Below are 22588 nucleotides of genomic sequence, written 5' to 3'. Positions count from 1 at the left end.
GCAGCTCTTTTTTAGCTCTTAATTGCACAAACACCAACAAAATATTCACTCGGGCCATTACTGGAGTCTATATAAGTTTATTTAATATAATTATTGCTATATATATGCACTCTTTAACACTACATTTGCTGATTTTCACAGCCCGTGGCAGCTTGATGGTTAATTCATGCATGAAGTGGTGACATAAGGGAAATTGATATCCTATAGTTTTAAGTGTTTTTTTTTTTAGCTACACATCACCACAAGGTCACATCTAACAAAACAGTATATCACACAAAAACTATGTTGTTTCACATACTACATAAACCTGCACACACACACACACACACACACAACCGTCTCTAATTAGTGCAGAGAGCCCTGTGGCTTTTCTTTGCAGAGCAAACGATGCCGAGTAATGAATAGTCTGAGACACGAGGGTGAGTTCACTACATTAAAAGATGCTGGCCCGGCAGATGTTACGATGCCTCCTGTAGCTGTCGCTCTCACGGTGCTGTGGTCATTAGCAGCTTGTGCTTTATGTCTTATTGCATAACAGGCATGGAGACAATTGCACCAACTGTCTCATTTAAGTGAGGCTTCAGGACGCGTACTCACATTCTCTCACGTGGCACAACTTGCCCCGATTTAAAAAAAAAAAAAACAAAAAAAAAAAACAACAAAGCTTTCAGACTCTGTATTGGGACAAATTTCTGTTTGATGGGTTTCTGCCTTTGATGAGAAGCGAGCTTCTGTTCACTGGGCTCAGCACAGGCGGAATGAAAACAGTGTTACGAGCCTCTACGAGGGGGTGTCGTTGCTGTGTCGCAAAACGCACATAAACGAGCAGAGAGGGGAACATCTTCTCTGTCCAATCATCACCCAGATGCCTGTTTACACAGTGTTTTTGTGTGTGTTCGTCTTTGTTGTTGCAGAGACTCCGGTTTCCAAGTCTGGTCAAGGTTACTCTGGAGCTCCTCGCATCCAGAGGCAAGAGCAGGTCATCCACATTTCCCCGAAGAAGGGAAGCCAGGTCTGACTTTTACACTTTGTCTTCAACTATGTTCTCCTACAATCACAACACAGCTGACTGTAAAGAACCTCTGATGTCTTAAAGTAACTGTATGATGTTAGAGTCTCAAAGTCACTGCTAAGACCTGGTCTTAACATTTGTCCCGAATCCTGTCACATGCTGACAACATTAAATATGACTGTTCACACCTGAATGCATCTCCTGTGACCACCCTATTATGGCTGGATGTGGCTTCACCCTCCTGAAATGAAGCGATGAAAAACAGGAAATAAAAACTTGAACTGATCATGTGTTGGTCAGTGTTATTATTGTGGCAGTGGCTACAAATAAATAAATGTGCTTTAATGTATTAAAATTCTGTGGAAATACAGCTGTGGAGGTGATTGACATTAGCTGATTATGTTTTGTTAATGGGTTATTTATTACAAATTACATTTATTACATTTTTATTCACAGACCTGTTTCATGTATTTAATATTTAGTTTATACATTATTTTTGTGTCTAATGGCACTGCAGTTTTTTGTATTATTTCTTATCTCTAGACAGTTAATTGGGGGGAAGAAAATGAAAATTGGTTAAATATATGGGCCCAAAAGAATCGGCTGTGCTGATTTCTGAAATTCGGCATTGGCCGTAGAAAAAAACCCCATATCAGTTTCTGTCCTGAGACCAGTTTGCATTCATGCATGCTCAGGAATGCAGAGTCCTCAAACCACCTCCAAATGTTTTTGTGTTCTGATGTGAGGTCAGAACACACTGGTAGTGTTCAGGTCTGTGCTTATTGCTGCCTGAATGGGATTTAAATCATTCAGGGTGGATTTTAATACCAGGTCGGAACATGATCAAAGTTACTGATGCTTTTCTGCTCAGCTGTAAACACCCCTGAGCTACTATTTACCCTTTATGCCTCCACTCTCTGTTTCTCCCTGCAGTCGGACGGCCCTTACTCCGGCCACTCCAGCAGTAACACTCTGTCCAGCACGGCCTCGAGCGGCGCACACAGTGACAGTGACAAATGGTATGAGATGGGAGCGGGCGGAGGCTCCACTGGCGACCCGGGCGACCCCGAGCCCAACGGCCTGGGCGGAGGAGGCTATCTGCAGGGGGCGTCCGCCGACAGCGGCATCGACACCAGCTCGTACGGCGCCTCGCACCACTCCCACCCGCACTCTCACCACGGCAGCACCACCTCCCTGCTGGCGCCCAGCGGGAGCAGGGAGAGCAGGGAGAGGTCAGCCTCTCCGTGGCACAGCCCCACCGAGGGAGGCCGCAGGATGCTGGAGAGGTCGCCCGCCGCTGCCGAGTCCCCTGGCCCTCCAGGAGAGCGGAGCCTGGAAGGCACCGGCCGCAGCCCACCGACTCATCTCCTCATCAGAGATAGCAGCACTTTCAGTCTGAGTGATGCCGGATCACACTCGAGGTCTGTGTTTTTATGCTCGGTGGTCATTTAATAGTGTTTGTTCAAGCAGGACGAGATTAGAGCCACAGTTTACAACTTAGTCCTTTTAAGGAAGCAGTTCCAAATCTGGGGGATGGTGATTAACAAGTTAAGATGAGGAAGATAAAACACTTTTTTATTATTTCTTTTAAACCGCTTCATAGTTTACGTCCTTTTTTACTCTGAAAGAGCATTTAGAGTAGGATTTTAGCTTTGGTTCAGTAAAAATGGCCTTTGATTTGACCTTGTTACTTTGATAAGTAAATACAACAGGAAATATGGTGATATAGCCACAGGAGAACCCTCCACCAACACAGGGTGATCAAAATGAGAAATGCTGTGTGAATCTCAGATATAAAGTTTCACGATGCAGCTTCATTTACATCAGTTCTGTGGGTTTTTTAATATATAATTCAACGGCACCTTAATTTGTCATGTCAGTTATTGGCATCATCTCTGCAGCACTTGTCATTACTCAGGCTAATATTTCCTTGCCCAAGAAGAACGTTTAATCGACCATCTCCCTGTTACCTATTCCTTCCTGGAAACGAAGCACGGGAGTAATCTCAACCCCACGTCTTATCTTTCCACATTAGGCCTCAGGAAATGTGAAACATGTGTCCAGTTTTTTTTTGTTTTTTTTTTTCCTTTTCCCCCTCTGCAGTTGAACTGCCGTCAAGAAACGACAGAACGCCTGTGCACTTCCTGCTTGAGCAAGTCTTAATGTGCCCGTTCAGATCGAGTTACAGTTCACGACCTTGCTATCGTATTTAAGCCACATTTGTTTTCTGTCGTAGTCGGGGAAATTGGGAATGAGAGGCTGCCAGGATTGGCCTGAGCACAGGTGACACCGCGATACAGTTTCCCATCTCTAACTCAATAACACACAAAGTTTCCTAACAGTAATAATGTGCTGAATTATCTATAAGGCTTTTTATTAACGCTTGACCCAGAATTTATAAATAAAGGAGGGAGAAGGTGAGAAATAATTCTGATAATTCTCTATCACTCCTGCCTATATCAGTTTAGACTGTTTGACGATTTTAACATGTTTAATGCATCCGCGCCACCCCTAACACCTTTATGCCCTTTATGAAACAGAGAAAGCATCTAAACTGGATAATGCTGTTGCATTCATATCTTCTGAAGTAGACAATGTCTTACCTCAGGTTTATTGCACTTCTTTATATCTAAAATACTTAAAATAAACGTAAAAGTCAAGTGTGTAGAGTCATTTTTCGTACCCAATCACGATTCTCTGGCAAGAGTTGCTAAAAACTGTTATGAAAAGCAAAAACGTGCGATTAAAATGCAATTAATTGCTATTAATCACTGAATGTCTTGCAATTAGCTGTCAAAAAATAGTTTGTCAGCTTTAATTTATCCACTTTAATCCTCTGTTTCTAATGTTTTTTAGTGGTGTCGTGTGATAAAAGCACCAGTGTCGTCTTTTACTGCTCTTATGTGTTTAATAAAGCTCTAAATTACTATGTTTTTTTTTTTTCCATCCTAGACTTTTTTTTTTTTTTTTTTTTTTTAATCTTACCACCTCTTCCTCTGCTCCGTCTGTCCGTCAGTGCCAGGCACTCACCTCACAGCTCCCCCAGAGAGGAGTCCTCGTCCTCGGCCACCTCCCCGTCGTCCCAGTCCTCGGTGTCTCCCGGGCCCAAGAGCTTCTACCCGCGTCAGGGAGCTCAGTCCAAGTACCTGATTGGCTGGAGGAAGCCCGGCTCCACCATCAATTCTGTCGACTTCGGCGACACGCGCAAGTAAGGACGGCTGAAGCGAATGCAGCAATAAAACAGGCCTTTATCTCCAGATCCATGTCTAATCCTAGATTTAAAGTGTATACATCTGCATAAATTATGTAAATCATACATTAATTATAATATATGTGTAGAGGGGGATGTTAGATTTGAGTCATAGATTTAGTGGGTCATCAGCAGCTACAGCAGTGTGTGTGTGTGGTTTTGTTTATCACATCCAAGTAATCAGCAACTGAGTGCCTTATGTGTTTTCACCCTCTTGTGGCTGAAGAGAGAACTACACACAATATGCACACAATAGGGAAGACACCTAACAGTGCAAGTTGTGTGTGTGTGTGTGTGTGTTTAGGAAGTCTCCAGGCGAGGGTGGACTGGACGTGATTCCGACCCCTGCAGCCAGACCCTCTCTGCGGGATATGCACTCGCCCCAGCCTCATGCTAAATCTATTATGGAGGAAGATGTGAAGAGGCACGCCGCTCCAGACAGCCCCCCACCGCCACGCAGACACAAGGACAAGGTACTTCTGTCTGCATGTCCGCCATGTACGCTTAACAGGCGAAGAAGTTAAAGGACGCTCAGTCCACTGAGTTTACAAAACACTGCATCATTCACAAGAACTTTTATTACCAGGAACTTATTTACCCGGGGGAAATAATTCCCGGTAATCGGTGTGGTTTGCTTTTCCACCGCACCTCAATGTTCCGGTCGTCGTCACCTCGCGTCGCAGATTCGAAGTCCTGCTGAACCTCCTCCTCAGTGAAAATGCTCATAAAGAGCCTGGACCTCTTCATGCGTCCACTTGTCTTATGCCCCTTTTCTTTTGCTCCATATTCTTTGAAATGGCCGATAGCGAAATGAATAATCCAATCCAATCCAACTGTATTTACACAAGCACATTCAAAACAACAGAGTTGCACCAAAGTGCTCTACAGTCTAAAATCGGTACGTACATAGTACACGCAGAAAATAGACGTAAAAACATACAATAAAACAACCACAAAATTAGTAAAACAACACGAATAAAAGTTCATGGTAAAAGCTAATGAAAAGAAATGTGTTTTTAAAAGAGAACAGGAAGAGAAGAAGCCTGCCTAAACAGTTAAGGGCAACTTATTCCAGAGCTTGGAATAAGTTCTTCTTTCTTGGTCTTGTTTTAAAGGTGGGTTGCGGCCGCACTGGCTGAAACAGCTGCAAAAGCTTGAAATCCTTGATCTTACTTCTCACTATTGTACTTTCTTGTCAAAGTACTTTCTGTAACTAAGCAAGTAACTCCAGAGAAGAGAGTCAGTTTCCTGTTAATATGTAGTATACCTGAATGGCAACGTGTCATACATTTTTAGGACTTTGGATACAGATTACTTCTGATACAGACGCTTGTCTGGATGCAAATTGTTTTAATCTGAAAACACTGTTTTTTTTTGTTTTTTGTTTTTATTCCAGCATCATGTCCAGAAGTCACCACCGAGCCAGCCTCTCAGTCGCCGCCGCTCCCTCCATCGCACGCTGTCGGACGAGAGCATCTACCGCGGGCAACGCCTCCCGTCAACCGACAACGTGATGGAGCAGGCGCTCGGTTCCGACGTTCTCTTCAGCTGCTCCACCCTCCCGCGCTCGCCCACCACCCGCGGCGTTCCTCTCCGACGACCCTCGTACAAGCTCGGCGTCAAGCTTCACGGTAAGAAACTGGGGAGTTTAGTGTACAGGATGTACATTTAAATAATGTTAAAATGCAGTTTAAAACACCATTAAAGTCATAATAAGATATTTTCATGTTAATCCCTGAGGGAAAATATGTGTTAAATGTTATATTTGATTCATGTTATATGAATCTTCCTGAGATAGATTCAGCTGAATCTGCTGCCCCCTTTTGGCTGGAGATGGTTCACTAATCTATTTTTTTTGTTGTAGGTGACCTTTCAGCGTCCGACACGTCACTGGTGGATCTGGTGGAGCGTCACCGTGGACCCCTCCCACAGGAGCTGATGCCCCTCCCATCCGGAGACAGGGACAGCCCCTTGGAGTGGACACACCTGGTGGACGTGGCCAGCACCTTCGAGAGTGAACGAAACACACACTACGGTATTTAACACGCGCTGTTTTTAATAGGAATAAAGAAAAGCATGACTTTATGGACTTTTAGTAAATCCACATTAGTGCTTTTTCCTCGAGTGCTGCTTTATGTCCAGTAGTTGTAACTGTTGTTATAACTGTTGTTGTAACTGTCTGCTCTTCCAGTCCAGAGGAGTTATGTGTTTGGGGATTCAAACCACCGGAGCAGCGGCGCGTCCAGCCCGCAGCAGCCTCACATAGAGCTGCAGCCTGCTCCACTGTCTCGACCCTCATCCAGGTGACGTATTACTCTGTTACTCGCTGTCAGGGTGTTTGATTACACCCGTGTAATGACATATAATGACATACCGACGCTTTAAAATTCTTTGACACGTGAGAAGTTCACCAGAATTGTTTTGTTTGTGGTGTTTTATCGTGTTGTCGTGGATGTCGGTCTTTCTTGTAAAAGAGAACCCGACCTCAGTGAGGCTGATTGAAAATATATTTAATCAAAAATACAAAAAAAAAAGGCTTTGGTTTTGCAGTCAAACGTTTAGATGGTGCAAAAGAAAATATCCCTGACAAAGAATGATATTTGACTGTTATATTTATGATGTTTTTTTTAATACTGCATGTATCAACAATGACACTAACCTTTGCTGTTTCCTCTTGTCAGTGAGGGCCACATAGGGCTGGAGAGGAAGGTGACTAAACTGGAGGCCATCGTGAAGATGCTCCAGGAAGACTTGAAGAAGGTGCGAGAGGAAACACACACACACACACACAACACAAACATGTGCTCTAACAGCCATATTCTATAGTTACCTTTTTCTGTTTGAGTGAAAAAATGAAAGTTGCTTGAGTTGATTTTCATACAGTGGATGGAAGAGCAGAGAGTTTAAATGAATATCTTCTCTTCAGTAGAAAATACACAGCGCTGTCACCATTATATACAGTATTTGCTTCCACACCGCTGATAATTGTTGTAAAATGCCGACTCACATTTTACTATAATCTCTCAAAAAGTTGTTTTCTCTAATGTCAAATCACAACTTTATTTGTATATAAATCATTGACTGTAATATACTTTATTATACTTTATTATACCTTTTATACGTGCACTTCCAGACTGTTCGTTACACAGTGTGAAGTGTCTTTATATCCTTCTAATTAAGGCTGCAATGATCAATCTATTAATATGAGTCGATTAACAAATGAATTGTTATGATTTTGATCGTCGATTAATCCATTTTAGTATTAATGTAGATGTTTTCTTTGACTGAGAAAATCCAAAAAACTGAATAATTTGTGGACGAAAGAAAACATTATAAGGTTTGGGAAACACAAATCAGCATTTTCTGACATTTTCTGGAAGCTAATCACATTAATCAAGGAAATAATCTACAGATTAATGGACTGTCTTTGACACATTGTGTTAAAAACTAAGGAAGGGTAGTGTGTTTTTCAATTTTCAAGTGGCTGACGTAAACACAGTTGACAGCAGATATATATCGGTGTATTTTCTCTCAGGTTGTAGCCTCGCTATTTCTTTCTTGTTCTGTTCCACAATTAACTTGTGCTGTGCTTTTGGCAACAGATTAAATCTTGCCACAAATCCCTTAAGTCCTGTTAAATTGTGACTCAGTGTTGGCAGAGTGGACTCGTTCACAATAACGTTCAGCCCGACAGAGGTGATAAAGAATCGTGTCGCCGCCACAGAAACTTTATCATTGTGTCCCTGTAGGAAAAAGAAAAGAAACTTTATTCCTTTTATTCCTGACGTTTTCCTCGCTGTCCTCCGCCTCTGACAGGAGCGTGAGGAAAAGGTGCGTCTTCAGGCTCAGATCAAGAGGCTGTGGGAGGACAACCAGCGGCTGCAGGAGGAGTCCCAGACGTCTGCCGCCAAACTCAAGAAGTTCACAGAGTGGGTCTTCAACACCATCGACATGAACTGACACACTCTCCACTTATCTCTCACACACACACACACACACACACACGCGCGCGACTTCTCACATCAACGCACACACACACAGCCTGGACGGAGACGCGGAGGTGGTCAACGCTATTAGCTTCATTTAGCTTGATGCTAAAAAATCTCCCGCCTCCACTTCTGTTTTTATAGCCAACCCAGTCTCAGTTTCCAGCCGTCGACTCTGTTTATCTTCTCAGGATGAGGCCCGAGTTTATGAAGGACTGACCTCTGTCCTCCTGTGGGACCACGAGAGCGTTGCTGAATTGACCTTTTTCTCTCATCTCCGCTGTGCCAAATGTGATTTTTCCTTTTTTTTTGTGTGTGTGCGTGTGTGTGTGTGCGCAAAATTACAAATGAAAAAAAGCCCTTCTCCTCCTCCTCCTCAATTTTGCCTCTTCCAGTTGACATGATTCTCATTTTAAGGCGACCTTGCTCTGAACGGTGACTCGCGTGTGTTTGTGTCCAAATCAAAGTAAACCAGAGGCAGCCGAGGGAAGCTGAGGTTTGCAGGTGACGGCAGTTGGAGGAAGTTCCCCCTGAAAAAAGCCACGCAGAGTCAAGACAGGTACGCAAAAAAACACACAGATACACCGTTAATCTGACGCCACACGAGAGCATTAAATTGTCCTCGCGTGTACAAAAAAAAAAAGAGGAGTTACGAGGTTCCTGTGTTCAAACCTCTGAACCTGCGTCCACATCCTGGAGAAGAAAAATCTGGATTTTTGTACAGATTTCCATCGCCCTCTCTCCTCCGTGTGAGTCAGAACTGGATTACAACGTTCCGTCTGTCTCCGCTGCACAAACCCGAACCACCTGACAGAGAACGTGTTTTTAAAAAGCCATCAGAAGTGGTGCCATAAACAAAGAAAAAAAAAACATGACTGATAACAATGAGTGCTTTTGCTCCATCGCAGCTGTTTGTGTCTTTAAAGCAATAGGAAGAAGAAGAAGAAGAAGAAGAAGTCAGGACTTTCTCTTTCTCTCTCTCCGATTTCTTGGAAGGAGCCAATGGAGGCGTTTTTGAAGGTCAAACTCGTGAGTTCGGGAGTCTCTCGCTGCACAAGAACCTCCGTCTTTCTTCCTGGACGTCATGTTTTTGGGGAGAAAAAGAAAAAGGAGAGGAAGATGGACGCCAATAATCATTCCACTGACTGGAATACAAGAGAGCCAGATACTAAATGATGAGAGACATTTTTGGAAAGGAAAAGTTTTTTTTTGGTTATTTTTTTTTCTCATTTTGGGTTAATTTATTTTTGCTTGTATTATAATTCCAATAAATAAATAAGTTGTTCTTATTCGTACAGTAACAACTGACATCAGTGTTTAGTTTCTCCAGAAAAAAAAAAAGGGTCACTAGCTATATTATTATTATATTATTATTATTTAAATGGGATTTCTTTTCCTAGTTGCCGGCTACAGCCTGACTATAATATTATTCTGCTTTTTAATTCTTCTGTATTCTGTTGTGTTTTGTGGTGCCCGAGCCTGCTGTTGTGTTGCTTACAGTGCCCTCTAGTGATGACCAGTGGAAATGTCATGATTCAATGTGCCGCCCATTCACTCTGTATTTCCTCCAACCAACGCCTCGACAGCAGTGAGTCAGTCAGACGTCGAGCAGACACACACACATACATACACACACACACACACATACACACACACACACACACACACTCACACATACACACACATACATACTCACACGCACACACACAGGACAGGAATCCGAAGCCAGCTTTGAGAGACAATCACAGGTGGATTTTTGATAAAAAAGGGATCATAAGTGTGTGTGTGAGTGCTTGAATTCAAACGTCGGTAGTTTTGCTCAGGTTCTGTCTTTGCTAGAAATGTGAGGATGTTTTCAAAATAATGGTCATTTTAGGTACCAGGGATTAAAGGTCCAGTGTGTAAATAATTGAGGTTGTAACAAACGACAGTGGCCTTTGCTTATAAGAGAGGACATAAAACACTCTCTCCGATCATCTCTGCCGTTTCCTTTTTCCCGTCTGTCGTCAGGTTTATGCAGGCAGACTCGCAAAGAAAGAAAGAAAGAAATTAAAAAAGACGCGTCTGCTCTGCATTTAAAAGAAAAAAGGAAAAAAAGGATGAAACCAGAAAAACAATTCTGATTTTAAAGCAATTTTCCCACTTAGTTCAGTTCAGAGCCTCATTTGCAGTTTGGGGAAACAATTATACAATTTACATATATATTATAAACAAAGACGCAGGACTACAACGAGACCGAACAAACCGACTTCAAACCAGCCGATCCTCATAAGAAAAGTGTGCAATCAAACCATGCTTAAATGTTACACACCGGACCTTTTTTTAAATGGTTTATTTAAAATAAACAGTCATCAAAGGGAGCCACAGTTTCTCCTGTACCTTCCAGTGTGTGAGTGTATGTGTGTGTGTGTGTGTGTCGTCCGTATGTGAATGTGCATCAGTGTTATCCAGTCGTGCCTACAGTACACTCACTTATTTTTGGTCATGTTACGCCCAGGCAGAGCAAGAATGTGCCTTTGAAACAGCAGCTGAGAAACTCGATTTAAAAAAAACAGCAAACACAAAAAGGGCCCCTTTTATTCTAAACAAATAACCCTGGTAAAAAAACCAAACAACAAACATGTAAACACACACAGCCACAGCAAAGCCTCTGCTTTTTCCTTCTTGTTCAGATGAATATTTTTACTTTGGAACACAAACGCACCACACAGGTGTATGAAGTGTATGATAAGTGTTGTGTGTGTGTGTGTGTGTGGCCATAAAAGTATGAACATTTGCCCCCAATTCAAAAAAACGACTCCTTTAAACACAGGCCGCAAGTTTCCTCAGCCCAGGTTTCAAAGAATACACAAGCGTCTTATTTCAGGTGCATACGTGCGTTAGTTCACAGTGGTGGTGTCAGCCTTAACTCCCCTCTCTGTCCCCATCAAAGAAAGCCCTCTTAAAGGTCCAGTGTGTAATCAAAGTGCAGATTTTAACAAGCGGAGGACTTCAGGGGACTACGGTGGCCTGCACATGCCAGGAAAGATGAGCGAAATGCATGATTGTAAAAACATGGTGGCACAAGATGGCAACTTATTCTAAACCCAAGAGAACCCAAAGAATCTTACTTTAGTAGATTAGATTTCTGCCTATAAACTGTTACACATTGGACCTTTTCTTTAATGCTCTTTGAGTGAATTAGCATCCTAAGCTGATGCAGCTGAAAGCTGGCGTGGCGCCCCCTATCTGAATGTAAAGAGATTATTATTATTATCATCATTATTATTATTATTATTATTATTATTATTAACAAGCCTAAATAAATGTGATGTTTACTATAGCGTGAGATTGCACTCTGCAGTTTCGCAGGCAGACGTGTGAGTGTGGACTCCTCCATCAAAGGGATTTGTAGGTTTTGGTTCTGTTTTAAGAATCGCTTCTTAAGTCGTGGACGGTGGACGGCGGTGTGTTTTTGCTCAGTGACATGAGTCAGTTGTTCTTACAGAGTTTGGCCAGTTGTGAAATATCAGTGTGACCCTCATCCACGAATGTAAAAACCTTCAACCCCCCCCCGTCCATGAGGTGGTGTTTGCCCCGAGCGCACTGGTTTCCTGTCCCGAGCTCCGCCCATGCTTAAATGATGACTATTAGATGATGTTTTAGTATTTTAATGTACATTAAAAGTGCTCTAGTTTTGTTTTTGTTTTGTTTCTTTTGTATTTCACATGGAGTATGGCCAAATTACAAACTGTACAGTGCAGGTATTTAAAGGTGATATATGTAGAACAGCGACGTTTAGCATTGGAAGTGTTAACTGCAATCCCAGTTCCCGGTTGCCAGTCTTGACAGTGAAGATGCTGTGTTTCCATCATGGTACAGTTCAGTTTAGAACAGTTTAGAACGATATAACCCTTGCGTTTCCAATGAGAACCGTACATTTACTTGTTCGCCGAGTGTCGTACCAGGGCGACAACAACCAACAACGCAACACAAGACGTCGAGCTTTGCATTAGAAAAGACTGCGGGTGTTTAAGAAACACGGTTTTCTGTCGCCCAATCAGCTGTCTGTCATGGGTCTAGCTCCGCCCATACCAAGGGTGCCAAAAAATGGGACTCTCGAGCCAGTTATTGGCTGTATCACCATCGCTTTTTTTTATAAACTTAGAACGTATTTCGTTAAGGTTCGCGTGTCGGCAACAGGCGCAGATTGTAAGAGAAAGTGTCTCTGTTTTAGAGCAGAAGCGGAGAACTATCACACGATGAAAGTAGTAAAAAAAACATTATAAATGTTAATTATCCGCTAACTGGGTGAAAGATAGTAGGTCTTTACCTCATCACAGCTCATCATCAACTTCCTCTAGACTTTCACCGCCTGTATTTGAACGCATCACCATGAACCCTTGTTTTTCTTCTATTCTGGTTAAGATGTTTTTGAGAGGGGTCGTGGGGCTTTTTAAGTTTCTGCATTATCGGGTGGCTGCAAGCGGGTGGCGCAAGAAACCAAATCTCCAAAACCAAAACTATGAACCCAGTTGGCGTTCTGCAATCAGTGAAGCCAGTATATTCAGTCTCAACACGTTTCTTTATTCTCTCGTAACACATCATGGTCTCTTTTACGTCTAAATATAATGTGTCTTACATATACCACCTTTAAAAGTTAGATATACAGATATGAGACGTTTTCCTTGTGTCATGAATGATCTGGTTTTTTTTTCTTTTTGCCCTTTTTAAGAAGGATCTGATATGGTAAATGTGAATGTTCCATTTTGTGATGTCGTTATTTTTTGAGATGCTTTTGCACAATGTTTATAAAGGATTGTGTTTACAGTTTTTTTTTGTGTGGATGTAAGAAGGGTGAAGTCAATCCATTCCTGTGCAAACTTGTCTAGATGTTGCTCTCTATTTTTCCAGCCCCCCCGACAGAGAACCAAGCTTGATTTTTATTCTCATAGAAGATTTTTTTTTTTTTCTCCAGACATGCAGTCGCTGATCAGAGCAGAGCAGAGCAGGCTGGACGTTGTGTGTCAGTGGTCAGTGAACGAAGGTTACACAAAAGCTCCGCCGCTGTGTCACCATCCGTTTTTGTTCAAGCAAACAAACAAATGTGACCAGAGCTCTGACTGAGATCCAGATAAAGCACAACACAATTTTTTCAAAGAGGACTCAGAGTTTTTGCAGAGTTTCAGAGAAATAAGAATAAGAAGAAGAAGTACTGTTTACATCCCCGGCTCCATCGTCTTTGTAAAATGTAAAGGTATGAAAAACGACATTTGCAGTGAACGCAGTTAAGTTTCAGAAGTAAATAAATAAATAAATGCTGTATTGATTTTTGTGCCGCTGGTGACTTGTTTGTATTTGTCCATAATTCATTTCACATTTTTTTATTGTTGTTATTATTATTGTTTCAGGTACAGAAGTTTTTGGCAGGTGAGAAGGTCAGGATTCTTTCACAAATATGCATTCTAATCATTTAAATGTAAATCAAATACATAAGATGATGTGACCACGCTTCGCCCTCACAACAGGGATCCACGTCATTGGACTTCTTTTCTCTCAGATTGACTGAAAGTGATTTTCTTCATTGTGAAAGGTAAATACACATAAGAAATAATGGCAGGAGAGGTCGTTGACTGGAGGCAGCAGCCTATTGTTTCAGTCAGTCGTCGTATCTGGGCATATCCAATAATGCATTTTAAAGCCAATATTGTCCAAAACTGATATTGTGCATCCCTCGAGACGGGTACGTTGTTCCAAACATCTTGGAGAACTAACCATAGATGTTCTGTGGATGTAGTCTGTCTTAAATCTTAAATTGGGACACTTCCAAAACTCCTCATTCTCCTTTACACTGAAGGTCGTACGTTTGGGGTCGTCGTCCTGCTGCAGAATCAATCACCCGTGTCCATGATGGTCCTGCATGATGGATAAGTAGATAGTTTTTTATTTCAAACACACGTTCAACATTTTCAGTGACGCGTTTTGAAAGGAGTAGGCAGAAGTATAAACTTATATGTACCGACCCAAATCCTACTACACTAAATGTACACATTAACAGTATTTTACACTCCGTATGTTCTTAATGATCTCAGTACAACACAACAATAGGTCTGGCTTTAAACACGACCCTCTCCATCACCGTCCTGGTTTAAACCGCTGTTCTTCATTCTTATATTTAAAAGGTGAACTTTGTATATGAGGTGTCTGCTTGTATTTCACAGCTTTCAGGTCGCCATCAAATCCAGAACTTAATTTGCAGAAATGCAGCCCCCGAACTTGCAAGGAACCTCCATCATGTCATCATGTTATTATATCACCCTCCAACCACGTTTTCAACCGCTTCTATCCAGACTCCAGATGAACCTGGATCCAACAGGTCTCTGTCGGTTCTGAACTCACGGCACTATAGTAGACGTTGTCCGATTTAAAAGGAAAGTAAGCAGGATCTGTCTCTCTTCTGCTACCATATAACTCTGCATATCCGTGTCTGACCACTGCATCTTTCAAAAAAGAGCTTGAGACTTTCCAGATGTTGCTGTTTGACCTGTGTCTCTGTCCTCTCACCTCAGGTTTAACCTCCCACACAGCTTTTATACACCTGATTATAATCCAACAACATCCCTGACTGTGTGCAAGTCTACTTCTATAAGAACTGATATCTAATCTCATGTAATCTGTCAGTAGTAATATGAAACATCTGTCTTATATTTGTAAGGCCAAACAAACAGAGCAGCTGAGAGAGAAGATGAGAGAGCCGTGTGCAGAGCTGTCAGTCAGTCACCTCAGCGGCCGCTCACTGACGGCCCTTTGATTCAGTTCTGCCCACCTGCAGCGCTGTTCCGGGCTGTTTGAGGCAAACTCTGGTGCCACTGCAGCGTCAGTACAGAGGAGGTGCAGTGCGGAGGAGGAGGCAACATCACATTAGTCATCTTTGGCTCACAGGTGGAAAACGTGGGGGCTGAGTCACCTGAGATTTCTTTCAAGGATTTGTGCTGGAGGAGAGGAGAGAACAAAGGCTTAAACTGAAGTCCATCCAGGGACCATGTTGTGTTTTTGTGTCTTGATTTGAAAAAAAGAGAAATGTATCATGTCTTTTTATATATATATATATATATATTTATATACCTATATATATGTATATACATATACATATATACATTTAAAGGACACCATTTATTCAGTAATTCAAAGATTTGTGAGGAGCAAACTCATGAAATGTTTGTGTTGGCCACAGGGGGGAGCTCTCATCGAGCATCCAGCCAGTGTTATAGATTTATGAATAGGTTTGCACTATTTTCTGGCCATTTTCTAAATTATATTTTTAAGAATCTGCATGGAAAATTGTTCTTTAAATGTACAGTGTGTAACATTGAGCAGAATATCCTGCAGCTCAGCCTTCCTTCCCAAGAGAAACTACGCAGCCTTCAGTCAGCATCGAAACTCCAAACATGTCTGTGGGCTATTGTATAATTAGCCCACTTATAATTTCACCTAAATTGAATATATAATACTGGGCTTAAATCAAATGAATTATCATTGTTAATATAAGTTTGCACATGTTATTCTCAGAAACATGATAAATGCTGCTAAGTGCAGTAAAAAAAGGTTTATTTTCTATAAATATATATAGAAAACCATGTTTTTAAAGTAAGTGAAAGTCTCTTATTTGACACTTTTGATGCATCTTCATTGGATAATCTTCCCAAAATAGCTCTGAATACAGTAAACAGTCCGTCTGTGGTATTTAATATTAAATACTTTTAATACTCCATATATATGCAGTTTTATACAGTTATACAATAACACTTTGTAACGCTCGTTTCCCCTCAGCTCGTGTGTGTGTGTGTGTGTGTGTGAGAGAGAGAGAGAGTTTAAAAAGCAATAAAATAAGAACCAAATATGGGGCAAATCCCCATGCACACACACACACACACACACGCACACAGACCCCAGTGGGACCTCCATTTTCTATTTACTGTTGCTCAATAATTCAGTTGGTCCAGAGTGAAGGCTTGAGCTTTCCATCCGTGAGGCGACATGATTGTGTGTGTGTGTGTGTGTTCTTGTATTTGTCACCTCTTTAGGACATTTTTCTGTCATAAACACTGATCTTGTGAGGACCACTAGTCCTCATGGAGACCAAAACCCGGTCCTAATGAGGAAGAATTTCATTATTTTTTTTTTTTGAGCAACTGGTTAAATTTAGGGCTCAGATTTGAATTGAGGTTAACCAGGTTGGGGATTAACTGGTTATGGTTAAGATAAGGGATAAAGCCTGTCCTGTCTTTGATATGTAAAGTTTTTCTTAACGTTTTGTTGCACATTCATCCCAGAACGTTCTCTTTTGATTTCCAAGAACATTCCTCAAACGTTACTTTTCTACAACCTTTAGAGAACGTTCTCTGTTGGTTCCGAGAACGTTCCTCTAACGTTACGTTACGTTACTAACCCAACCGTGACCCTGAGGGAATGTTCTCCAAACGTTAGTTTTTGGTTTGGTTGTTACTCACCTTAGGAGAACCTCAGGAGAACGTTGTGTGTTAGTAGGGGATCCTCATAATGTCTTTTTTACATTTTAAGGTGAAGACATGTTGTATGTTTGGTATGAGGTTTCAGTTTAAACTCTCCAGGAAATGAATGTTAGTCAATGTAATGACGTCATGGAAACCTGTGTGTGTGTGTGTGTGTGTGTACACCTCTATCTTGAGGACCAGATTAGACTCTACAGCCTGTCCTCACAACTTCAAAGAGCTGTGTGAGGATTAACTGTTGGATTTGTGGTTGGGATAAAGGGCGAGAGAATATGTTTTGCCAGTGAATGTGAAGTGTGTGTGTATGTGTGTGTGAGAGAGAGAGAGTGTGTGTGTTTGTGTGTGTGTGTTAGTCCAGACGGGTCCATTAGTATTAAAGTTGTTTTTGACGACAGTTAGCTGGTAAGTGCAAGTATTGATTCGGGAGCTTATTGACGTCCATTTTTTTCCATTTGCACACTAAACAACACATGATAGTGAAGGAGTGAGTGAGGAGTGAGAGAGATGCTCTCGCTCTCTCTCTCTCTCTCTCTCTCTCTCTCTCTCACACACACACACACACACAGTGGTAGATTAGATTATAGAATTGGGTTACTATGCTGCCTGTGTGACTGTAAACATGTTGTGTGTTCACTCAGGTAATGTGAAATCTGCTTACACACTCAAACACACACACACATATTTTCTGTGAATGTAATCAGATTGCTGACTAACAGTAAACTCATCAGTTTCCTCCCTCGCTGCGCCATTGCGTCAGACGCTTTGATGTGTCTGAGACGACGTCGTCATCGGTTTGGAGCGTGGATCAACGAGTAAATGTGGCCGAGGGCCAATTTTATTTGTAAGCAGTTGAATATTTGGGCCAAAGCATGGAATCTTCAACAAGAATAGTGCCTTAAAACGTCTTCAGTCAGAAACAAAAACCCATTTCTAGCAGCAGAATCTATCTGAATCAGTTCACTTTTTTTCCAGAATAAAACCTCTCAACTAAGTTTGTTTTGTGAAGATAAGCAAATCATTTCAGATCAGATTTGTTAAATCCTCTGCCGGGCCAGATACTGAAGCTGGCGGGCCAGTTTTGACCCACGGGCCACCAATTGCTGACCACTGCCTCGCTCTCTCTTACAGCTTCTACACGTTTACACGTGCGTTTGAAGGATCAAATGACAAAAGGTCATGACGTCACTCTAGAATAAAAGAACATAATCATGTTATCTCTAAATATCAAAAAGAAACCTCTGCTCTCAGGATATTTATCCTCCATTATGTGCCACTTATCTTAATGAGTACACATCTCTTTGGAACAATCTACATTAACATTTAATTATTTCCATTTGAAATGTGCTCTAATAAACAGATTTGTGACACGTAGTAGGTCATTTTTAATGTGTTATTATAACACATTTTACATCCATCTGGCTTTGCTGTTTAACGTTCTTACTTTAACTGTTGCTGTTGTTATTTTTATTCAGAGAAAGTATCGTATAGACCCTGCTGACTTTGTTACCCTTTCACACATTTGTTCACTCATGGACTCACACAGAAGCACAGTCCTGAGGATTCACTCATTCATTCATTTATGGAAAAATATGAACACTTCAACTTTCTGTGGCCATTTTTATTTTTTTATAGCTATAAAACAAAAAAGAAAATGTTTCTCAAACTTGAAAATACTTGAATTGGTAACAGTGGTAAGTTTTCTTCACGTTTGAATTGTTTGAATTGTTACCAACAATCACACCCTACACTTGAGTCCAATATAAATGGTGTTATTCCATCCTTCCTTCCAACCTCCCTCCCTCTTTTCTTCCTTCCTTCCTCCATCTGTCCTTACCTCATTCATTCATTCCTTCCTTACAACCTTCTTTCCATCCTTCCTGCCTCCCTCCCTCTGTCCTTCCTTCATTCATTCCTTCCATCCTTCCTTCCTTTATTCCCCCCTCCCTCCCTCCCTCTTTCCTTCCTTCCTTCCTCCATCTGTCCTTCCTTCCTTCATTCATTCCTTCCAACGTCCCTCCTTCCTTCATTCCTCCCTCTTTCCTTCCTTCCTTCCTTCCTCACTCCCTCTTTCCTTCCTTCCTTCCTTCCTCCATCTGTCCTTCCTTCATTCATTCCTTCTAACCTTCCTTCCATCCTTCCTGCCTCCCTCCATCTGTCCTTCCTTCATTCATTCCTTCCAACCTCCCTCTTTCCTTCATTCCTCCCTCCCTCCCACTGTCCCTCCCTCCTTCCCTCTGCTGTCCATCACATTCCTTTAAATCCAACATAAACAGTGTTTCTTTCTTTCTTTAAAAAAACAAACAAAAAAACAGATGACTAAATATCTGCATTAAAGTGTATCCTCAGTGTATCTGTGGATTATTTGTGGATTATCTGTGGTGGATTATCTGAAGTTTACCTGGTTGTCAAATGTCAATGTTTGTGTTTGGGACTTTTTCGTCAGTCAACAGTGTTACATAATCCTCATGATCGCAGTGCAACACTGAAACCATGAATAACTGTAATAATGTAACAGTGAGAGGGTTAGTGAGAAGAGACATCAGCAGCAGATGATTCTCATTCTCTCTCTTCTCTCTCTCTCTCTCTCTCTCTCTCTCTCTCCCTCCCTCCCTCTCTCTCTCCTCTCTCTCTCTCTCTCTCCTCTCTCTCTCTTGGTGTGCAGCAGCTCTGCTTTGACGCTGAAGTGAAGCCGCTCTTTTTTCGGCTCCGTGGCTCAGAGGAGGAGAGAGAAGTCAGCACAGAGGTAAGAAGCAGGAGGATGAAAGACACACACACACACACACTGCGAGAGAGCGTATGAATGAATGAGTGGATGAATGAATGCAATTAGGAGAGAAAGACAGAGGTCGTGAGAAGACGCACAGCCTTTAATTTTGAAATCCTTTGACTCCATGATCCACAACAGTCCGAGCTTTTAATGTGAAAGTGAAGCACTTGTGGGATAGTGTGTGTGTGTGTGAGAGAGAGATGGAGCTGCTCAGTTAAGTGACACCAGCCTGTCGTTTACAGTGTGTGTGTGAGTGTTCGGTGTGTGTGTTCAATGGCTCACTGGAAGAAAAAGGATGAACCTGTTCATATGTGTGTGTGTGTGTGTGTTTGGAAATGTGCGCTACTGCCTGCAGCTGGACCGATATAAAACGACTATATATATATGTGTGTGTGTGTGTGTGAGAGAGAGAGAGTCTAAATGAGCCTGCAGCGCTTCTCACTGTGCATTTGGGGAGAGGAGCGGTCCTCTGAGGATAGAGAGACCACGGGCGTCTCTCTATCTCTATGTGAGAGAGTGAGGGAAAGAGAGAGAGAGAGAGGGGGAGAGAGAGAGATCTACACTCACCATGACTTGTTCAGGTATCACGTGTACATACAATAAAGAGTCCAGTGTGATCTTCTTCTTCTTCTTCTTCTTCTTCTTCTTCTGCTGCAGCTCTCTCATAAAGCTGTGACATGTTGTATGTTTCGAGATTATTTTATCATTTAAAACCAGTCATTCATTCTCCTCTGACCTCTGACATCAAGGAAACAGCTGCACACTGGATATTTTTGGGACATTCAGAGGTCACATCATGGTGACGTGTGATAACCCAGTTTCGGAAATCCTCAGGATCAAGCCTCTCTGATGCCACGTTCAAAAACCCCCACTGAGATTACATTTGTGCCTCATTCCTATGCTCGGTGTGAACTTCAGCAGGTCGTCCTGACCACGTGATTGGCTGACGAATCGTCAGTGTACCTTTTAAACTGACGAGTGGATTAGGGGTTGAGGCCGATCTGATACGTGTGTACAAAGCTTTCTGTCTCTCATGTCAATCCAGGAGAATTTGATTTGGTTTTTCACAAGTGGATAAATCATGGTTCTCCTGAGGACAGCAATGTTAAAATATATTGAACAGCCACCAGGGGGCGACTCAACTGGTTGCAAAGAGAAGTCAGTTTGAACGGAAGTCAATTGACTGAACACTTCTGGATTGCTTACGATTCTTCAGATTCATTTTGAATATAACAGCCACGGCCTGCCACTGAATTGAATTGATGGCGCCCTCTATGTTACAGCTGTCCCACACTGTAAAACACCCTGGCATTCTCATCCAGTCTCGCCTGCAGCGCAAAAGGACAGGTGGTGGTGAAGGAAACCGCCACGGTGCCACAGAGTCCTTGGGGAAGACAATGGCAAAGACTTGAGAAACAGTGAGAAGTGTCTTGCTCTGCAGCTTCTCCCTGTCATCGCAGCATGTGGGGGAGAATAGAGAAGGTCGACACTGGATATTTTCAGCCATAAATGAACTCAGGTTAATTTTAATATGATTCATAAATAGCCGCCTGGCCGCCTGGCCGCCTGGTGCGTTATTCGTGCATCTGCGTCCAGACACGTCTGAGATTATAGTGTGATGATGACTGAGCTGCACGACTTTTGCCCTTTTAATTGGGGCCAATTGAATTTCACCTCATGTCTCATTCAACACATTGTAAGTGGACATTTTCTAAACGCTCTCATTTATTTTTTTTATTTATTTTTTTAATGGCAGAGCTTTTAAAGTTTTTATTTTGATGGATGGTTAATTCATATATCGTACAATGAGTTGTAGGAGTGAGAATCACAGGGTACCTCGCAATATGATACGCGATGCATGGTCCACGATACCAATAATATCACGATACAGCGATTCTGTGTAACTGAAGAAAGCAAAACGTCAGTGCAGGATTTATCTTTTGTTCACAACATAGAGACCTTCTTGTCCAATCACCATGAGGCTCATTGTCCCGGACTCTTCCACTGCTCTGAGATCAATATGAGCGATTACGAGCTTGGACTCGTTAGCAGTGGGGATTTTCCACACAGCTGCAAATTGGGGTCAGATTTCACCAGCAGACGACGCCCCCGCACTGCCCCCAACTCTCCCTTGCTCCCCCTCAATTATCTCTCTCAGCCCACGTCTTGGCATTTTTCAAAACAAGGCATTGGGTGTTCAGTTAGAGGGGGTTTACCCTCTAAGAAGACAAAGACAGAGACACACGCATGGCATTTTCATCAAGACATTTCATCGCAGTAAGCAAAGAATGATAATGTCATGGACGACCTTACCATTTGAAAGTCGAACCCCAGTCGAACATTTAAACCTTCCCATGACATAAAATGACCCTAAAAGAAGAAGCAATATAATTAATGGATGGATGGAGAATCCAGTACAACCCACTTAGCCACAAGGCTTCAGATTAATCATGTAACTATTGTCTGTTATATTTCAATAAGTCTTTGGGCTCTAGACCCCTTATCTCCAATGAAGGACAATCTTAACGCTTCAGCATACCAAGACATTTTTGGACAAAGTGATGTGTCCAACATTTTGGCAACAGTTCGAGGAAGACCCTTTTCTATTCCAACGTGACTGTGTCCCAGTGCACAAAGCACGGACTATATAGATGATGGTTTGACTTTGAGTTTGACCCCAAAACCCATCAAGCACTATTGGGATATACCGGATGAGAGATTGTGAGCCAGTGCTTCTCGTCCAACATCAGTGCCTGACCTCATCGATGCTCTACAGAATGAATGGGCACTAATTACCATAGAGATACTTTAAAATCTTGAGGAACGCCTTCCAAGAAGAGTGGAAGCTGTTACAGCTGCAGAAGGAGAACCAAGTCCATATTAAAGTCCTGCATATGTATTTGAATACTTCCTTGTTGGTGTAACTGTTGGAAATATCTATTCTTTCTTAAAGAGGAATAGGAATAAGGTTTTTTTTTTAAGTCCTGTATTGTTTGTAGGTGCCTTTTTCCCCTCCATTCTCTCAGTGAATCATGTCCTGTCCCTGCTCCAACAGAAAACACG

The 22588-nt window shown here is 42.1% G+C and overlaps 2 protein-coding genes across 7 annotated transcripts in view; both read left to right on the top strand.

Annotated features, from left to right (window-relative positions):
• sipa1l1 (signal-induced proliferation-associated 1 like 1) overlaps window positions 1–13566 on the top strand; it is an 80355-nt gene extending 66789 nt beyond the window's left edge. Inside the window, exons 17-27 of one of the 5 annotated variants that reach the window (XR_009233599.1) lie at window positions 915–1012; window positions 1946–2433; window positions 4029–4220; window positions 4567–4735; window positions 5659–5893; window positions 6127–6297; window positions 6454–6565; window positions 6944–7022; window positions 8079–8191; window positions 8716–8807; window positions 13206–13566. Coding sequence is in view for 2 of the 5 variants with exons in the window: in XM_058612821.1 (XP_058468804.1) it covers window positions 915–1012; window positions 1946–2433; window positions 4029–4220; window positions 4567–4735; window positions 5659–5893; window positions 6127–6297; window positions 6454–6565; window positions 6944–7022; window positions 8079–8222 (1688 nt within the window). In the remaining 3 variants the exon portion in view is untranslated. Of the gene's footprint in view, window positions 1–914; window positions 1013–1945; window positions 2434–4028; window positions 4221–4566; window positions 4736–5658; window positions 5894–6126; window positions 6298–6453; window positions 6566–6943; window positions 7023–8078 lie in introns of all 5 variants that reach the window. The other 4 variants (XR_009233598.1, XR_009233597.1, XM_058612823.1 and 1 more) reach the window with 4 other exon arrangements.
• A 5849-nt stretch (window positions 13567–19415) lies between these two features.
• The window catches only part of rgs6 (regulator of G protein signaling 6), a 95822-nt gene continuing 92649 nt past the window's right edge, over window positions 19416–22588 (top strand). For both annotated transcript variants that reach the window (XM_058613753.1, XM_058613754.1), the window contains exon 1: window positions 19416–19501. The gene's annotated coding sequence lies outside the window, so the exon portion shown is untranslated. The remainder of the gene's footprint in view (window positions 19502–22588) is intronic.

This window comes from Solea solea, chromosome 17 (genome assembly GCF_958295425.1).
Source record: "Solea solea chromosome 17, fSolSol10.1, whole genome shotgun sequence".
NCBI lineage: Eukaryota > Metazoa > Chordata > Actinopteri > Pleuronectiformes > Soleidae > Solea > Solea solea.
This window is presented reverse-complemented; position numbering and strand designations above follow the sequence as displayed.